This window comes from Gigantopelta aegis, chromosome 9 (assembly GCF_016097555.1).
Source record: "Gigantopelta aegis isolate Gae_Host chromosome 9, Gae_host_genome, whole genome shotgun sequence".
NCBI lineage: Eukaryota > Metazoa > Mollusca > Gastropoda > Neomphalida > Peltospiridae > Gigantopelta > Gigantopelta aegis.
The window spans coordinates 19,754,142-19,774,434 of record NC_054707.1 but is presented as its reverse complement, the minus strand read 5'-3'; the positions used below and the strand labels follow the sequence as shown (position 1 = coordinate 19,774,434).

The 20,293-nt window shown below is 34.8% G+C and overlaps 2 protein-coding genes across 3 annotated transcripts in view; one reads left to right on the top strand and one right to left on the bottom strand.

The window, feature by feature from the left end:
- LOC121380930 (coiled-coil domain-containing protein 34-like) overlaps positions 1 to 20,293 on the top strand; it is a 43,709-nt gene that overhangs the window by 9,126 nt on the left and 14,290 nt on the right. The window lies entirely within an intron of this gene.
- Positions 1,222 to 18,419, bottom strand: LOC121380929. 2 transcript variants are annotated; one of them, XM_041509967.1, is made up of 13 exons: positions 18,335 to 18,419; positions 13,566 to 13,993; positions 12,696 to 12,896; positions 12,057 to 12,158; positions 11,162 to 11,333; positions 10,200 to 10,447; positions 9,166 to 9,341; positions 8,385 to 8,503; positions 6,846 to 6,965; positions 5,946 to 6,112; positions 4,947 to 5,147; positions 4,350 to 4,445; positions 1,222 to 3,494 (listed from the first exon to the last, which is right to left on the bottom strand). In XM_041509967.1, exons 2-13 carry the CDS (start codon positions 13,983 to 13,985, stop codon positions 3,276 to 3,278), a joined length of 2,241 nt encoding a protein of 746 aa, XP_041365901.1. In that variant the 5' UTR covers positions 13,986 to 13,993; positions 18,335 to 18,419; the 3' UTR covers positions 1,222 to 3,275. The 2 variants fall into 2 exon arrangements, with proteins under 2 accessions (XP_041365901.1, XP_041365902.1); XM_041509968.1 differs by lacking the exon at positions 18,335 to 18,419 and adding an exon at positions 15,312 to 15,410.

The following is a 20,293-nucleotide window of genomic DNA, read 5'->3' as shown; positions in this document are numbered from 1 at the left end:
TCTTGGCAATTAATGGATGTATAACCTTTGTGCTGAACATTGTAATTTTTAAATAAATCATAGCAAGGGAGCTGATATTCATATTGTGTCACAGTGTATGAAATACAGGATCAAATTTGAAAACATTTAAAAACTACATGTATATAAAGTCACAGATTTTTCTGCCAGAAAGAATTTTTTGGGTATGGCACTATGAAATTGAATATTTACAATGTGTGTGCTGAATGCAAATGCAGTCGACAGGAGGTATGAGGGGCCTCGCCCAGAAAGAAAATGGGTTAGGTTTAGGATTAGGGTTTTGAAAATCATACAGTAATGATAAAGAGTAATTAATTTTGTCAAAAGGTCAACTTGAAAATATATAACCTGCAAAAAAAATTAGGTATGGCACCATATACCCATTTTACCGTCTGGCAGAAACCCTGGCTACAGTCACCAATATAAAAGACACTGGCCCAAGAGTAGTTGGGGTAGTTCACAATACAGTGAACACTCTCGAGTGGTTTGAATACAATACATCAATCTAATTAAAATTACCTGTAGCTCTGGACACTGGTTAATTACTATTACCTGTGGATCAAACAGCACCACGTTGGAGCTAATGTCCAGTTGACCTTTCATTCGACCAGTCAAAATCTTACATGCAAAATCATGCCAGTGATTTGAAAAGAATTTGAAAACATTCTGGATTATGCCGAGGATATACGAAATAATTCGGGTGAATTACGAAGTATGCCGGAAACTAATTTCAATATTAAATTTTATATAAAATTTGTTTCAAGACAAAAAAAAATGTGATGGTATAGCCATAAAATCGGTTTATACTAGTATACAATCCAGAGTTTATTACTGCACTTTTCCCTGTTTTTTAATGTTGAAATAGACAAACAAATTTGCCTATTGCATAGTCTCGCCCGATATTTTTAGAATTTGTATGCTCCTGAATAAGGTTATAAAAGGCGCAGTGTAATTGGTCAATATTTAAATTGTTATTTATAGATGAATTATCACCTGGATATGGGGAGTCCATGCAATGCTGGTAGATCTACTGGTAGACCAGTAGAGCTAATTTTAATCAGATTGACAATACATTATCTGAAGGTGCTGGGTTTGTCATCCATGTTTTAGAAACCTTTATCTTACATGTAGGTCTATTTAAATCCAGCACTGTGAGGTCACCTTCTTAAATATAGACACTAAAATAATCAACAATGCATTTAAAATGTTTTACTTCTTTTAATCTTGGAACATACAGTAATAAATATAAATAAACATTGTACTACATAAACTTATGATCCTTCATCTAAACAAGTGTACATAACTATACAGTAACAAGCGGATATATTTCCAATGCATGCAAATAAAAATTGTGAAATCGTTGTGGTTTAATAACTGAACTTGATAAATATGGCAGATGAAGCTGTGCAAAAGTTGGCAATTATGAATAAAGCAGTAACTAAACTATAATCAAAGAAAACATTTAAAAAAACATTATTTTCATATTTTCAAGGAAAAACAAAACATTTGTGAAAGAATAAAGTTCCCGGTTTAGGCTGTATGTGTTTGTCATGCCTGGAGAAATTTAAGTTGCATTTTATTATTGAGATTTGCTTCTTGTTTGTTTTAGCATATTCACTTAAATGTGAACATGTATTTTGTCTGTAGTTATTGAAAAATATGTCTCCTGAGCAAAATGAGACCAGTTTTATTTGCTAGTTGTTGGGATTGTTCTGTTTTTGAAATGTATAGATTCTATTTAACTATTGCAAACAAATTAAAAGGAGTAGACTAACAATAACATTACTTTTGAAAACAATATAATTTAACAAGAAAACTTCAAAATAGGAAACAAATAAAATAAAGAAATAATTTTGGAACAATTTTAATAACTTTAACAGTTAATACTAATAGAACTTTTCACCTCAGCATTAAGTTTTGAGAAAATTGCTTGCTGAAACCCGACCAACTCCTAAAAATTGCAGAAATTCATTTTGTTTTCAGCTCTATTTCTACAACTCTGTTCTTTTTCCCATTTCTCACTATAAATTGAGAACTATAATGTTAAATAGATATACTTTTTTATATTACATGTAGATGGCTGCTTACCCAACTACACAGTACACATAAATTATGGCATGAATGAATAAATGGAAAATATTGTGATTTTCGCAGCACAACCAATTTATTCCAATATGAATCTCGTATGTATGGGTTTAAATATACGTACATGTACATGTACACACCGCTGCAATGTTAAACCAAAAACTTAATAATACCATTTAACATGTTATATTGCATATATATGTAATATTTTGTATTTAGGGCTGCCCGGGTGTCAAACATTTTGAGCCGAATTTACAAAGCCTGTTTTGAACTTACACACGTGACATCTAACTACATTCATTCAGGAAACATTTTGTTCAGTATCGCGTCGGGATTTGCGATACAAGTTTCAGATATCGCTACACAATTTTAAAACATTACACATTAGTTGGTAATAAAAAAAGAAAGATTTTGAAAACCAAATGTTCCCTGGTATGTAAAATGCTTAAACACCTGCGTTTAAAAAAAACTGGGTTTGTAAATTCGGCCCTATGGCTTTAAGGATAATGGCATTTGTCTAAAGAGTTGGAATATACAATTGAAAGTTCAGCATTTCAAATGTCTGCTAGGTAATGTTTCGAAACTGTGAAAGTAAACGAGTCAGAATGAGACTATAAGTAATATTATTTTTGGAAGCTGGAACATTTCGTTTATTGAGCACAGTTCCAAAGGTATTGAGTCGCGTAATCATTACGAGGTCGATAGGATCCACATACTGTAGCTGTATTTGACATATCATACCTAGAGTTTGGCTTGTCTGGCAGGTTCTCACATTTTGGCTTAAAGATAATACAATGTTTTTGGCTGAATAATATTCAGCTTTTTTTTTGGCTTAATGACATTAAGAACTTTTTGGGTTTAATGACATTAGGAATTTTTTTTGCTTAATGACATTAGAATTCTTTTTGGCTTAAAGATACTGGGATTTTTTTTTTTTTTTAAAAGAGGTAGAATACAAATATTACAGTATTTTACTTGTTACACTAGGAAGAAAATAATGTAAAAAAATATAACAATATATATATTTTTTAATTTTAATTTGTCAATATATAGCTCTAATGATTTTGTTGGCACATGGAGAGTTGTTCTTCACAAACTGCCCTGTGGCAACTGTATTGGTCGTATGTGGGCACCACACTGTTTCTACATGGTCCTGCATGTATGGGTTTAATCTACTCCAGTATGTCATCGGCTGCTGTTACTGCTTCTTCTGGGGTGGTGCCATCATCGGCTTCGGTTGGTGCTTCGGCTGGCGCTTCGTCCGCACTGGGGTCCGTCTGGCTGGATGAGAGAGGCGCGTTTTCGTCTGTTGTGTCCTCCGATTTTAGGGTCTCTTTGAGCTGGATAATTTCATACTTGTCCTCTTTGTAATGTGAAGGCAATCTTTTTTTCTGAAAAAAAAAGAGAAGAGAAAATGAAATAGAAATAAAACCTAGACTCTTTTGACCATTTCTTCATCCCAAATCCATATAATGTACAGTCAGTGTTATTGCAGATATATATATTGCTGTTATGAATAAAAACGTGTTTGCAAAACTGAAGGTAACAAAGAACTTAATGAAAATTTGTTTGATACACTGTGGTGACTGAAACCAGAATATATACAAATATGAAAAAACAAACTTTATTGATTTCTTCATGCACATATTCAAAACATCCATTATGCATGCAGTTGCCTACCCCAAGAAATTACTATTTTAATGCATATTCAAAGGAATATTTATTTATTTTATTATTCTTAATAAGACGACTGACTGTCCAAAAGTATCAATTTAGGTAATTATATACATGTATTGCCAGCAGTAGTTAAGATAATGAATTGTTATTTTATGGATAGCAATCAATCATTTGTCTTTAGGTCTGTGTTATGGTTTAGCTTACACATAATCTATGGACAATGGTTAAATGAAATCAGTAATTCCTTGAACACCACAGGATGAATTTACAAAGCCTGTTTTAGACTTGCACATACATCTATATGCAACTACTGTGAAACCTCTCAAGACTATTCCCTCAAAACCGGACGTTTCACAGAGTCCCTTTTTAAAAACCAGGACAGAACTTAACCTCTGTAAACTAGATTCCTCATAAAACTGGACATTTGTCGCCTGCATTTAAGAAAAATGGGCTTCGTAAATTCGGCCCCACATGAATAAGGTTACAATGGAAACCGTTGTATTATGAGGTTGTAATTAACTTCACCATTAATCAGCTGTGTCTGTATGAGTTTATATTGATGGTCTTACCACATCCTGAGCTTCTGGGTCTGCCCCATTACTCTGGAGAAATTCTGCAACTTCAGCCGAGAGTGCCATTGCATAATGCAGTGGTGTGCGATTCATCTGCAAGACAAAACAGTCATCTTTTTTTAGAGCATTCAAAAATCATTCTTCATTTGATATACACACTGATGTATATATCTATATGGTACAATCATAAATGTCTGAACTTGTTTGTAACCAAGCTTAAATTGCATTATAAAATGATAATGTTGATATATTTTAATATAAACAAGCACAACTGCATGTGTGTATCAACAATTATTCATTCGACTATTGTTACACTACTGTTTGTCTGTGCATGGTTTATATTATTGTTGCTTTTATATCTTAATCTACTTGCTCAAATGCTTATTTTAAAATTACTGAATAGATGAACGTTTACCATGATTTTATATTATCAAAGGTTAGTCTTAATCTGTAGTGAACATCGGGGCCACATTTTACGAAGCAATCTAAGCATTAAGATCACCGTAAGTGCATAACTAGGGTACCTGATGCCCTTAAAAATCTTAACTGGCACTAAGATCACTGCTTCATAAAACGGGACCCTGGATATCTTACATTGTCTCTGCACTTGACGGTGATTGGAACGTTCTTGACTATGAATTCAGCAATGTCCTTATGCTCTAATAATACTGCCATGTGTAGTGGTGATCGGCCGTAGATATCCTTGGCTAGCGCTAGTTTCCTCCGGGATAAGGACTGAGCTACATCTCGCAGTACCCCACTCTCCACAGAATGAAATAATGTCGTTATTTTTTCCTAGTAAATATTAAGCAGAATAACAACAATTCATTCATGAGTCAGTCAGATTTTGTAACCTAAGATATCAATGAGTTCAATTACATGTAGGTTAAAGAGAAGAGGAAAAGAACCTGTTTTTGTTCTTCATGGCTAACTTAGTTAAGTGTTTGGATGATACATTTTTTTATAAATAATGTGACATCATCATACAAGTTAAGTAAGAAAGGTAACTTGGCTTAAGTCAAGTATCCCAATACCTAAGGAAATAAAAACTGAATTAAAGAAATTGTTTTAAGTTTTCTATTAATCCGGTAACCCTCATAATGTTAAATTCAAATTTTAAAAACCTCATAAGGCAGAGTGTACTTGTAGGCTTTAGCTAAAGTTAAAATGTACTTCAGGAAAAATTAACCTAAATAAGTTTTTTTACAACCAAATTCCTGTTAACATATTTATGGTAATGGCAAATAAAATATATTTTTATGTTGGCTTAAATTTCACCTTCAAGAGATTAAAAAAACAATTAACTATCTTTGAGCCAAGGCCAGTTTCAGTTTGGCTCTCTCATTCAAAGGTAATGTGAAGTGAAAATATGTTTTCAAAAATCATTCAAAATTGCTAAATCATGTACATACAGTAAACATTTTTTTTTCAAAAATTTGATTAACAACTAGTATTTAACATTACAGAATTGTGAGGCAATTTCCAAAACTAAAATTTGCTTAGCAAATCATGGCACATTTCTGTACCTGTATAGTGAAATTTACTTAATGGTAGATTTGGAAGGTGTAAATGAGAGACACTGTGCTTGGTTACCTGTAAGTCTGGCAGTGTGGCGATGAATTCTGTGACCACCTCTGGAAGGCCCTCGGTGCTCACTGTGTCGAGGATTGCCTTCAGTCGGTCATAGCCATACCCATCCAGCAGCAGCTGCTGTAGCTGCTCCGTCTTCTCCTGCTCAATCATGTTGCCGATGTAAGAGTCTAACAAACAATAACACAAATATTTGTAAAAAATAAATAAATAAATTCAAGTGTGTTTACATCATGGTAGAAATATGCCAAAATCATATGCTTATAGTCCACACCTACCGATTAATGCCTATTTAACAGTCGAGTCGGAAGTCATGTGCTCCAGCAAATACCAGCTGACAATATGTTCTCCTCAGCATTATGCAAATTCTAATTAAGGAAAACCTGCAGAATAGACACTATAAGCACAGATCTATTGACGGGCTGTCTGGTCTTCTCAGTCTGGTCTTCTCAGTTCGTGTGAGCTTGGCAATAAACACTGAAATTTCTGCTGTTTATGCAGTTGGTATTTGAAAAAAAGAATTAAAAGCACAAATTTACTTATTAATTAATTAATTTATACTTTATTTACCAAGTATATGGAAATAATGTGTACTTTAACAGTAAAATTACTGTAATTAATAACCAAATATATGTTACATTGCCTATAATTACTTGAGCTAGTACCTCTTTAAGTCTTAAGTGCTTAATGTGTTTTTAGTTGATGGAAAATGGTAGAAATTGCCCAAGACATTGGTCATAGACACTGGTATCATAGTTAGAAGAAATAGGTGAGATTGTATAGTTGACATTTAAAACAAACTCAAAACACTAATTTTAATTATCCTGTGATGTCCATTAAACTTTAGGGAACATGCCTAATATTTTATGCATGTTAGTGACTTATGAAAAAAGGGTTACTCACCGATAATTTCTACATTCTCTAACATATTGCTGTCCATGGCGATGTCACGAGGTGTCTTGTTGAAACAATCTCTGTCAGCCAGACTGTAGTTCATGTCAATTAGTGCCACAAGATCAGCTCCTGGAAGACAAGGAATGCTTGTTTCACATTTTAAACTATGGCAATTTGAGGTCAGTGTTTTTGCCAGAAATTGTTTTTTTTTGGTATGGCATTATGGAATTGAATACAAACACAATCAACATGGGGTATGGGGAGCCTCCCCCAGAAAGAAAATGGGTTATGGTTAGGGTTAAGGTTAAAAAAATCGTACAGTAATGATAAATTAATTTTGTCAAAAGGTTAACTTGAAAAAAAAAAAAATATGCCAAAAGATTTGTGTACTATGCCAAACCCATTGTAGCCTCTGGCAGAAACCCTGGATGACTAATATAGGCTACTCTTACCAATAAAGCATCAACGGTTCTTTTATATATGCACTTTTCTCATTAGACAGTGCACCAAAGACTGTGGTATGTATTATCTTGTCTGTGAGATGGTGCATATAAAAGATCACTTGCTACTAATGAAAAAATATAGCGGGCTTCCTCTCACTATATGTCAAAATTACCACATAGGTTATGATTAATAAACCAAAGTGCTTTAGTGGTGTCATTACACAAAACAAACTTTTAAGTTTTTTCTCATATGCAAGACAGTCTCTAGCCATTCATGTCCCTGACTCCACCCTTTTTAAAAGATCTTTATGAACAGAAATAAATCATGCACAAACTTCGACTTGGCGATCAAAGCCTGTTGCAAAAATGTTTCCACTTATTAAATTCAGTTCCATTGAATTGTTTCATAATCCCATAAAATCTAAGAGAAATAATAAACGATCCTTATAATGTAGAGGAATTTAAAATGAGTCTTTCTTTTTGAAAGATGATATAATAAACTGTAATGAATTGTTACACAAATTATATTATCATATTACCAAAGAGATAACTGTTTAGCTGATAAATATACAGAACTTCACATACGTTGTTTTTGCTTCCTATTTATTGCACGAGTTTATTTTTTGCAACAATATATACCATGAGACCGCGTAGTGGTCGAGTGGTATGTTCTTTTGCAAAATAAACGAGTGCAATAAATAGGAAACAAAAACAATGTATGTGAAGTTGTGTATTTATTACATACATGTATCTTCTTTTATATTTTACAAAAACATTTTTTAATGTAACATCATAATATCTTTGTTAAATCTATGATCAAAACTCTTTTCATAGATTTGCTTAACTTTAAGAATCATACTCTGCGGCAGCCTTGTGTAATGTTTCAAATACGATATGACATAATTGTAATTTGTAAATCATATATGACATCAGTAAATAAAAGCCACTAATTGCAGTAAAAAATAAAAAGGGATTCCCCATTTAAAAGTTCCGGTCAAGATAGGACATATGTGTGATACAAAATAAATTTATCACACAGTTTGATAATGTTTTTATCACTATAGTAAGATTGAATAGGTATGTAATAAGAGCCTGACTTTAATACCTGGTTGTGATGCAAGCCTGTGAAGTTCTGTCTGCCCACTCTCATCTCTTTCCTTGTACATACTTCTTTCCTCTTTCTCCTTCTCACTTTGAACCCTGGCCCGGGCATCCTCTTTGATTCTGTAGCAAACAACAGAAAAAGTAATGTCTTAACAATTCAAAGAATTATCTGTATTATAACTGTTAGTTTCGGGACTGAGAAAAGAAACCCAGTTCTACTATATTGGTTATATTTTCAAATACATATATATATATATATACATGTATATTTATACTATGCTTAGGCTGTTTTCCACTAACTAAAGTGTGCAATAAATCGGTATAACCGCACTTTTTAAACACCACCTCTCATTGAGCCATTCTTCCTTTCATGTAATACAACATCACCTAGAGACTCCCATGCAATCACACTTGTGACTATTGGCTGTTGATCAAAACATCTAAAGTGTGCAATAACAAATGCATACCACTCCTGTTTATTTTATAATTTAGCCTTGCCCATAGTCAAAACTTCATAAACCATGACATTTAGTTGCATTAAACCACTTAATTTCACGCATTTTCCCCCATTATGTATCTGCATCCATTAAGTAAGTGCTTCTCCAGAATTGATCACATGGTGGGTGTGAGAGCTTGTGGTATGGTAATTATTATTTTGTGCTACTGGGTCTGCTACAGTTCAACTGATTTAAATAAAGCACTGTTTTATGGGTAAATGGTGTAAATAAACATTTGCCATCACTTCAGTTTTTGGAACATCCACAAGGTTATAATCCATTTACTTTTCCTGTAATTCTTCATATTCCCTTTGTTTCCGTTCTGCCTCCTCCTTATGTCTTCTTTTCTCAGACTCGATTGCCTCAATCCGTTTCTGTTCTTGTTTTCTGCGGAATATCCTTTTCTCCTCTTCCTCCAGTTCTTGTTCATCGCGGCGGATTTCTTCCAGAAGATCTTCTTGCTAAAAATGCAAAATCCTACAGTTGCTGCGTCTTGTTTTTTTAATGTAACAAAAAATGAATTTCATGTCCAGGTAACCACTATACTTTAGTCTAGACTAAAAAGACCACACTGATTGATTTAGTTTTAATTTACTCTACAGTATGTAGAGCCTGGTTGTTTTTTTTACAAAAAATCTATTAATACCTTTATGTTGGGGTGTGAGTGTGTGTGAACGTGTTTGTGTGTGAACGTATTTGTGTGTGTGACAGTACAAATCACTCCTTTATTCTGCCTCAGAATGTACAGTTTCAAAATGTATTATAAGATCATATTGATAAATAGGAGTGCAGAAAGTACTATGCAAGTGAAAATTATGACAGACTACTTTAAAAATATATATAACCACCAATCCAAGGGGCAACCTCCTTTTCTGACTCACTATTCAAACAAAAAATTAAGTTTTTTCTGTTGAATCTACAATATTCCAAGCAAAAGCTGCAATAAAAGGGATATCTCATTTTTCTCGGCATGTTTGGATTTTACAAAATGGTCATATGAAACTGAAGTGAAGTTTTTATTACATAATGTATTATTATAATACTGTATTGTGATGTACATGTAGGCTCACAGACTAGAAGAAATTCTATTGGAGTAGTAAATTTTTCGTTGGTCCAGCAGACTAGCAAGATATATTCCCATTTCTACCCCCTATCATTTAGTCATCACTTGTAATATGACTGATTATTAATAGTAGACTACATGTTAGTTATGTATTTTTATACAAAAAATAACCGTAGAGTACACATATGAAAGCATTTACAAATAATAAATTTCAGAAACGACAAAAGGTATCTTGTCTTTGAGAAATATAACTCACCCTTTTATTATAATCTATGTTTTCTCTGTATTTGTAAAGCCACTGAGCAAGATACTCTATCGGATCCCATGGCCTGCGTTCTGCTATTTCTGCCAGAGCCATTGTCAGTGCCGTTCCAAGATTCCTTGCTACATATTTTCCATCAATAGTGTTTGGTGGTGAAATGTTTCTTTTCCAGTAAATATCAGTGGAAATGTACATGCTCACTGGCTTCCTAGAGGGAGGTGGTGTTACTGTTTGCTCACTTTCTTCAAAAAAGAAGAAGAGAGGAATAAATTGATGCTAACGAATGCATTAAGTTTGAAATTTAAAATGGTAAATCATTAAAAAAGAAGAAAAAAAAAAGAAAAAAAGAGCCTGATTTCAGTTAATAAAATGCTTATTAGTTAATTAAATGCTCATATGACTGTGTAAAGTTAATTAAATTAAGCTGATGAATTAATTTCTGGCAACATTATAGTAAAATATTATATTACAACATTATAGTAAAAAATTATATTATGTTGGGTTCTTCTCAACAAAGATTGACGAAATGTGTGAACATACTACTTTATGCACATGCTGAAAAAAAAGTCACTAGCAACTTTGCTAGCTTTGTTTAAAAATCAAGAAGGAAATGGTTTATTTAATGGCGCACTTAACACATTTTATTTACGGTTATATGGCGTCGGACATATGGTTAAGATATTGAGGGAGGAAAGCCGCTGTTGCCATTTCATGGGCTACTCTTTTTCGATTAGTATGTTTAAAAACATGTACTCTAATTAATTGTTGTTTGAATATTAACACCAAGGATTTTTAAACAGATGTTTGTACGACAGTGTACACTCTACAGTTAACAATAGGGACCAATGATAGATGACTAAATGTTAAATGTAAATTATGGTTCAGATTAAAATGGAGATTGTATAGATGTCTGATATTTAAAGTTATCAGCTGTAATAATATGTCACATTAGTTACCAGTTTGACTGGTCTGTGATGGAGCTGGTACAGCAGTTTCTGGAATCACTGATGTTTTGCTCTGCAGTTCCTTGGGTCTAGTTTTGTCCACTACCTCCAAAACAGTTTCCTTTATTTTTGAAAGAGACAGTTCTTCTGGGTTTTGAAGGTAATCTCTTGGACTCTTTCCTAACTGAAATTGTTATTAATTTCGGGGGTAATGACAGGAATTAAGTTTAACATGCTGCAACTGTTAACTAATATTTGGTATAACCTATACAACACTGTAAACATTGTAAGTTAACCTAAATATCTTATGTCATCATATGCACATGAAATAGGATATTTGTAGTTCTTTCCTTTTTAAGCATTTGAATAATATATTAAATTAATGAATATTCCTGTCGGATGAAAACAGATCTGCAAATTCACTACATTTATCGAGTTACATCTGACCTAACCCAAAGACAGGTTATGTTTAGACAACTTTCCATCCAGTCAATCAAAGTACAGCTGGCAAAAAGGTGTCGGCAGCTCAGTGAATTTGAATGGATGTTTAACAACACCCCAGCATGAAAAATACTTCAGCTATTGGGTGTCAAACTACAGTATAAATGCAAATGAATTTGAACACCTCAATTGAGTTAAATGGGTATATAATAAAAATAATTATGCTTAAAAATATTAAGACAGTGCAAGCAACAGATTTGCATGTGTTTACATAAAATTAATATTTAGTGATTTAAACTTAATGTCAGACATGTACAGGTGATAATTAGAACTTCAGATTTCACAGCATTTAGCACACAGATGTAGTTAGAAATGTAACTTGGCAGTATAAAAACATTTAGAAAATGTAAATGTCATAAAACTTATATATTGCGGCTAATGACAACTGGCCTTATTCCCTTCTTACCACATCCGTGATGTTCTCATCGGCATTAGCCTCTATAAGAAGCTGATAGAGATTGCCATCATCCTCACACCCTGCTGCATAGTGAAGACCCGTTCGCCCCATCTGGACAACAAAGACATTCAAAATTAAGACATTACACACTACATGACATACAATATATTTGTTACCTACTGCACTGGTATTACATATTGATAGTACATTGTATGTCTGGCATATTTAATACAAGTACAGGGCTCAAGAAAAAAGAAGCATCAGGAGTGAAATATTTATTTTGGTACAGACAGGAACAAGATCATGTATAAATTATGTTACATGCTTTTGGCATTCCTGTGTGGTTTTTAAAAGAAACAGAATAAATCATACTAGAATAATGGTCAAAGTTTAGGTTGCAAAATGTGACTAAAGCTATTTATTTAGGCGCAGGCAAAAAAAAAAAATTATGACATTTGTTACTAAATAGTCAATAATCACAGAGCCCTAAGGTAGTCCATACATTAAAAAACAAACAAAAAACCCCATGTTTTCAAACATAATTATTATTATGCTACAATTACTAAACATACATACAAAATGCTTAAACCATGCTCATACCAGAATATGATATTTTTTAGAAAATTATACTAGAATGTTTTTTCTTACAATGCCGGTAAGGTTGACTGCACTAGGAAACTCTCCGAGAATGAACTTTACGATGTCTGTCTGCTGGAAAACCACAGCTTTTTGTAGAGCATTCAAGCCAGTCTGGTCGGCGGCAGTAACCAACAGTTTTCTGTCCAAGAGGCATTTAACATCTCTCAGACGTCCCTCCTCAATAGCTTGGTGAATCCTCGCAATTTTAAACTGAAAATCGAGGAAGAAAAACTATTTTAGTATTCCAGATGAAAACATGTTTGGTTCCATTTGAACAGCTACTCATTAGTGTACATTCATATTTTTGACAGTGGGATAGGATGTCTATACATGGCTGAACTGGCAGTGAATTTAGCAGGATTCAGTGGTTCTGCAAAACCCAGATTTTGGATTGGAAGTGCAATATTATGAGATGGATTAACAAAATATCTATATTACATCATTTTATGATTCCAGCGAATTCCTAACACCACCCCCCCCCCCCCCAAAAATACAATGTCTGTTAAAGTATAAATATTTAGGCCTCTAAGAATTGAAAATTTGCCTAACACATTTATGGGTTAGGCAAAAGTAATTTCAGGTATCCCATTCTCTATTGAGGTAACCCGTTGTATCCATGTAAATGATTCCCTGAATTTTGGGTGAACAAAAAATAGGTTACACAAAATTAGATTTGCACAAACAAAATGAGCATTCTCACAATTTTTAAAAGAGGCCCAATATTAGGAACCGTGCTTCCCAATCAGGACAATGGGCTTCCTACTGGGAACACTCAAGTTAAAAAATATATAGCAAAAGTTAAAAAATTAAACTGATAGGCAATGTTAAAAGATAACAGGTGAAGTAAAAGTAAATTGACTTGTTTATTTACGTATGTACCTGTACGGGCTCTAGTTTTTCAACAAATTCCTGGACATCTTCAGACCACTGTTTTGCCTCCTCCACCGTGATTGGCCAAACATTCCATCCACCCATCAGCAGCATCAACAACTTCTCGGTGTTGTCATCCTCCGCTAACTTTACGATGGACTTCTTGATTGCCTCCACTGCCTCCTCTGAGTACGACTGTGCGACGACCAGGTCCAGCACGGTCTGTCCGTTGACATCTCTCACACCGATGTTCACCTTCTCCAGCAGCGCTTTGAAGATGTCCAGGCTGGCCTTGACATTGACGGCTACATGCAAGAAGGAATGTCCCTCGCTGTCTTGTTTGTCTAGGTCCTCCTCAATCTCCAGGGCTTCTTTGACTGCTTCCAGGTCATCTGCCTGAATAGCTTTGTAGAGGTCTGTGTCTTCCATGTTTGGGTCTGTCAATAAAAAATAATTGTTTATTGTGTTTAATGACACCAGTATAGAGTTAAAACAAAATTTGTTTAATGACACCATTAGAACACATTGATTAATTAATCATCAGGTATTGGATGTCAAACATTTGGACTCGTAGTCATCAGTGGAAACCCACTACATTTTTCAATTAGCAGCAAGGGATCTTTTATATGCACTTTCCCACTGATGGGAAAGCACATACCACAGCCTTTGACTGTGGTTGAAGCAGTGAGGTCCCCAGTGTGTCCACTAAGGGTGACAACTGATCTTTTTTATATATGTACTTCCACACAGACAGGACAGCTCATACCACAGCCTTTTATATACCAGTTGTGGAGCACCAGTCAGAATATGGGGGGGGGGGGAATCTGAGAATGGTTCCACTAAGTAGGTTTGATCCTATTACCCAAGCTTATCAGGCAAGCACTCTACCAACTGTGCTAGGCCCTGACCAGAATTGGAAATGCTATGAAGCCGATACCTACAACCATAAAAGATTTTTTTAAATGTCTTGATCACTTTACTTCCCTAGCGAAGCCAGTAACCTGCATGAACTAGACTATTGATCTTAAATCAAAACCTGAGCCCATAAATTTATCTGATTTATTTATGAATCCTCAAATTTCAAACACATTAAAAATTAAGCATGTATTACTGTTCACTCATAGAGCACTTGTCAGTAGTGTGGCTTTATGATCTGTTCATACTTTGGTCATCGACCTCATGAAATTTAAGTCTAGGTATTGTAAACAGAATAGCTTTGAACGAACAGGCACTAAATATGAACTTCTACATTTAAAAACATGCCCACAAATTTATTTTTAAATGGGCACAGAATGAGAACATGTGAGCGAGTTAAGTCAGCAGTGAAGTAGGTATAACCTAGCTTTACACCACCTCATTAAAAGCCTGCCCTGCACATGCTCTTGGTTTATGCTGATACTAGGACACGAACCCAAGACCCATCAGCCATAAAATGAATGGCACAGGCATAGGAAGGTGCCAAAAGGTGGGGGGCACACACACATATGTATATAAAAACCATCAATGCTGCTACAAAGTGTGGGGGGGGGGCACATGCCACCCTTGCCCCCCATCCCCACTTCTTACACCAGTGAATGACTTAGCAATTCTGCCAATCTTGCAGGCACACACACATATACCCACTCTTAATTAATAATGAAAGTGTCTCTAGCTTAGTTTATTATTTACAGTTTAACCACTGATAAGAACAGTTAGGATATTATGTAACTGACTGGTTATAAGCTCCTTATTATGTCACAGTCTACTGTTACTCACCTGTAATAAGTCTAATTTACCAGCTGTAATCCTTTGATCTGTAATTACCAAACATGGGATGTGCAAGTGTACAAATCAGTAGACTGTGGCCATTGAAAGTTACAGCCAGTTGCTAAGGGAGATGTTTACATTGGAGACACACAATTCTGCTTTTATAAATAGCTTCACACTGTTGACAGCTTAGCAGCAGGTCTCAGCGTGACAAACAGGTATTCGTATCTGTATGCCCTATCTACCAACTAGGCTTCCCTTTTATCACTAAGCATTGTGAGTCACGATTGTAATCTTGTCGGTAAAAGGTGCGATAACAGCCTTGCTTCTATGGCAACATGTATATACGGATATTGTCTTTATCTGCATACATGCATGTCCTCCACAGTTTTAGGACTGTTTTGACTGTGGGCCTAATGTGCATACAGTCTTTAATTTGTGTGTTTGTGTACATATTGTTTGAAAAAAAAAAATCAATAATGAAAGGCAATATTTATAGTCTGTGTTAGGATATTCATTATTTCTCACAGCATTGTAGGCTGTGTTAAGTACCTTGCTACACGACATAATTAATGGTGAATTCTCTAAGTCACAAGCACCATGTATTTAATTTTTTTTTGTGACATGCATTTTTGATTTATAAATTAATCAGTGCCAAAAATAATCTTTCCACAATTCAGTTTTAACCTGGACTCTGGAGCATATTTATCTTGTGTCAATGGATCAAACCTCCTCAGTGGACAAATTAGGTCTTTTACCCGTCGCAACCATGATTGGTAAATCAATAGTATGTGTTGTCCTGTCTGTGGAAAAGTGCATTTATAAGATCCTTTGCTGATGGGAAAAATGTAGCAGGTTTCCTTTGAAGATGTCAGAATTAACAAATGTTTAACAATAGTTAACAATTAATGTGCTCTAGTGGTGTCATTAAGCAAAATAAACTTTAATTACTTCTTCAAGCTGGACTCAAATTATTATCCTCAATCTGGTGGTGACAGAATTATGTTTGTCTGAGGATCAAATATAATTTTTTATTATTCTGACAGTCTTTAGAAGACACCTACGTTTTTCCATAAGCAGCAAGGTATCTTTTACATGCACTGAGCAGCACAGCCTTTGATATATACTAGTGATGGGATACTATGGCCACCTGTATCTCTGCATCTGAAAATGTGAACCAGAGCAAATCTAGGATTTCAGAACAGGGTGGAGTGTTAGGATGTTTTACGTTTACTATTCATGATCAACAGATAGTGAGAAAAAAAAGAAGAGGAAAACTTTGGGACTTGAAAAGTAGGGGTACTGTGAATAATTTATGCTGGTTGGCTGGGAATTAACAGAGCCTACATTTTCAGGAATAAAATGTCAAGAACGTTTGAAAACTGGAGTTGGAGTAACAGTAGTAGATCCAGAAAATCTGGGGGTGGTGGTGGTGTGCGTGCGTGTGTGTGCAATGACATGTGGCCAAAGGATTCCTTGGATTATCCAACCAAAAAAGGAAGAAATTAAATAATAATATAATTCGGAAAATGTAGGGCTGGGGCCCCCTTAGATCTGCTACTGGGGTATGGTGAACATTTTATCAAAGTACAAGAACAGAAACAGGTAGGTAGCCAGTGTTTCTGCCAGAGGGTAAAACGGATATGGCACCATACCCAAATATTTTTGCAGATATATATATTTTTTTAAAGTTAGCTTTTTGACCAAATTAATTACTCTATCATTATTGTATGATTTTCTTGACCCTTAGTGCAGTGTTCCGAGATTAAAAATTTGGGGCAGTATCCCAGATTGATACTAACATTTCAAAATCTGGTATCCCACCTGTTAATTTAGTATCCCACTTAAATGAAATTCATAAATAACATCGTAACAAACACTATTCTCGTTCCCAATCTATTGCAAACGTGAAATTTTCAATCAAATGGAATATATTTTTTAATAATACTAACATAAATTCATATTTAGCAGTAATTTATAAGTGATTCTGACATTATTAATGATAAACCTACCTGTATCAATTTTTTTTGCAGATATGGAATCAATATCTCAAATAACATTTGAAGGGAGGAAACATCCAACAAAAACAATAGCGACTTAGATGTTCCCAGTCTATTGCTACGCCGCTATTGCTCCAATGTAGCATTAGACTGGGTATGAGTTGGGGGAGATACTGTTATGGCATAGCATTAGACTGGGTACGAGCTCAAAAATACTGTTATTTAACTTCACCAGTAAATGATGACTTTCATTGTTTAGCGAAAAATAAAAACGCTTGATTAAAAAACCCCAACATTATTTGGTATCCAGATGGGATACTAGGTTCTTGAAGTCTGGTATCCAAAATGAAATTCTGGTATCCCCGGAATATCGGGATACCATTAATCTTGAACACTGCTTAGCACCATATCCAAAAAATTATTTCAGGCAAAAACACTGGTAGCAAAAAATCTTTGTCTGTAATTAAGGAACAATCAGGAGATGTGCTGGCCAGAACAAAGTTACACATTAAAAAAACCACCAACTCTCTCCCCCCCCCCCCCCCCCCCCCCCCAAAAAAAAAACAAAAAAACAACAACAAACAACAAACAACAACACATTTTTGTTATCACATGTCAGATATTATGAATAGAGAATTTGCACTTTAAAATTATTCCGTGGACCATGCCCTTGGAGTCGGACTCATTAGATTTTGCAAAGGTTTAAAGGTGGGGTTTTTTTTATAGAATTTTATAAACCCCGCCCCCTTAATCCTGGATTCGTCCCTGGTACTAAAAACGTAGATTAGGCCTATAATTGTTTGTAGTGTGATTTCCGATTTTTAGTGTGATTTCCGATGTCCTGAGGTAGGCTTACATTTATGATTTTTAATTTTATTGCAAGTAAAATTGTAGGACATAATGATAAACAATTTTGTTACGTAATGATTCAAAATATATTTATTATTATATTTTTATTATTATTATTGTAGGTTTGTTTAAAAGTTCATATTTACTTATTCAGAATAGAATTGTGATTTAAAAATAACTTACAACGGTGTTGTTTTAATTTAAAAGTCTATAAAACTGCATATGACCCGCCATTACAGAACTTCACAGACGCCGTCGCGACCTCTACCGATAGATACGAACTACTCTGGAATAAGACCAGAACGAGGCTCGGGATTGAATGTGAATGCAATTGAATATCAATAAAAAAGATATTGCCATTAATTAAAATTCTCAGTGTATACTAGTAAGGGTTTATACTAATCCAGAACTGGTGGTTATGTGGGCCGTTTAACAATTACGTAACTCTAGGGTGACGGGTAGGCCTAATCGTGCGATACGCTACAATTCATGGAAGGAGGGCGTTTTGTCAAGTTAACGTTTTCAAAATGTATTTGTCATTTTTATTCATAAATTAAAATGCAGCTGTTATTGTTATTTAACAAATGATTTGTTTTTCATTGCAAGTATTTATTACCAAAGAAAATCAAACGTGGGGGGTCAAAGATCTTGACCAATTTACGTCAGGCAATTGCAAAGTTAAAGCCCGCTTTAGACTGTTTATAAACTACCGGTAAACACGTGGTACAGGGTCAACAGAGAAAGCTTCTGTATGTTATTCAGTGTAGATTCCCAATCAGTTGTGATGCATATTTCATTGGCTCGTGCAGAGTGTGACCTATATTTTATGTCCAGTGATTACTTGCGGTACGAAATGTACATGGCGGTTAATGCGCGCGCGCACACATGCAATCATGTATCGATCCACCATTTACTTACGGTTCTTTCTTTCTTTCTTTAACTTATTTTCGTGCTTATATCCAATTACGGTTCAAGCACTAACGTTTCATTTCTGCTACACTTAGTACCAAAGACAAATAATATACATATATAGAAAATACATTTTAATATCATTTTCAGCTAGCCCGAGTACTCTGACTGTAGAGGGCTAGACGGAAATTTTTGATAAATATTCAGCCCTGTAGGGCTGCAGGGACGTAGGCTAGGGGGGTTCGGACGAAAACGGTTTAATGGAAGGTGTGTGTGTGTGTGTGTGTGTGTGTGTGTGTGTGTGTGTGTGTGTGTGTGTGTGTGAGTGTTAACAAATGTCTGTCTAGATCTAGTACTCTGGCTAGTAATGGCTGAAATGAATAAAGAACTGGACAGATGCAATAACTAACATAACCAGGGCCGTAGCTGGGGGGGGGGGGGGGGATCTGGAAAGCATAGAAACTTAAAGAAAATTCTCTTCTTGAGTTTTAGACTTAATTACTCAGTTCCACCCCACCCCCCACCCCCCCACCCCCCCAAACAAAAAATCCTAGCCAGGCCCTGATAACCCTCATGCATGCAGCATGCAAGACTTCCTTTTCTTTCTTACTTTGTGATTATTTAATATATATATATTTTTTTTGGTTGGGGTTGGGTTTTTTTTTTATACTGGTATTAGTATGTTCTACAACTAAGGGATTGTACACCAATTACAAGTACACTGTATAATGCTTGGACTGTTTGACGCATGGTAAAATGTAGGCGACTGGAGAAGGGATGTGTTTGTCAAGAGTTTGTTTTCAAAACAAATGTTGCTTTTGTATTCATAAAATAATTGAAGCCAGTTATTGTTCTATTATTATTATTATTAATATTATTATTATTATCAAAGGAACAAAAATTTCAAAACTCAATAACTGTGGTCAGATTATCAGGCCTGTAGCCAGGATCGGGGGGGGGGGGGGGGGTCTTATGGTGAGGCATGATACGGGCCTGATTATGTAACTGTCAAGGGGATTGGGTGCATGTGCAGGCCTGTAGTATGCATGATTTTTAATGGGGGGGGGGGGGGGATGCAAATTCCTTATGATTTGACCAACAATGTTTAAGACTGAATAAGAATAAATGCCAAAGAAAAAAAGTTTACCTAATGTTATCTGAATTTGATAGAATAAATCTGGACTTTTGGTAATTGGTGGGGGGAGGTATATACACATTCATCGCAAACACACA

Coding starts and splice junctions, on each gene's coding strand:
- LOC121380929 (XM_041509967.1), bottom strand. CDS start 13,985: ATGGAAGACACAGACCTCTACAAAGCTATTCAGGCAGATGACCTGGAA. Junction 12,159..12,695: donor CAGTCAACCTTACCGGCATT/GTAAGAAAAAAC, acceptor TTTGTTGTCCAG/ATGGGGCGAACGGGTCTTCA. Junction 6,966..8,384: donor CAGGCTTGCATCACAACCAG/GTATTAAAGTCA, acceptor CTTGTCTTCCAG/GAGCTGATCTTGTGGCACTA.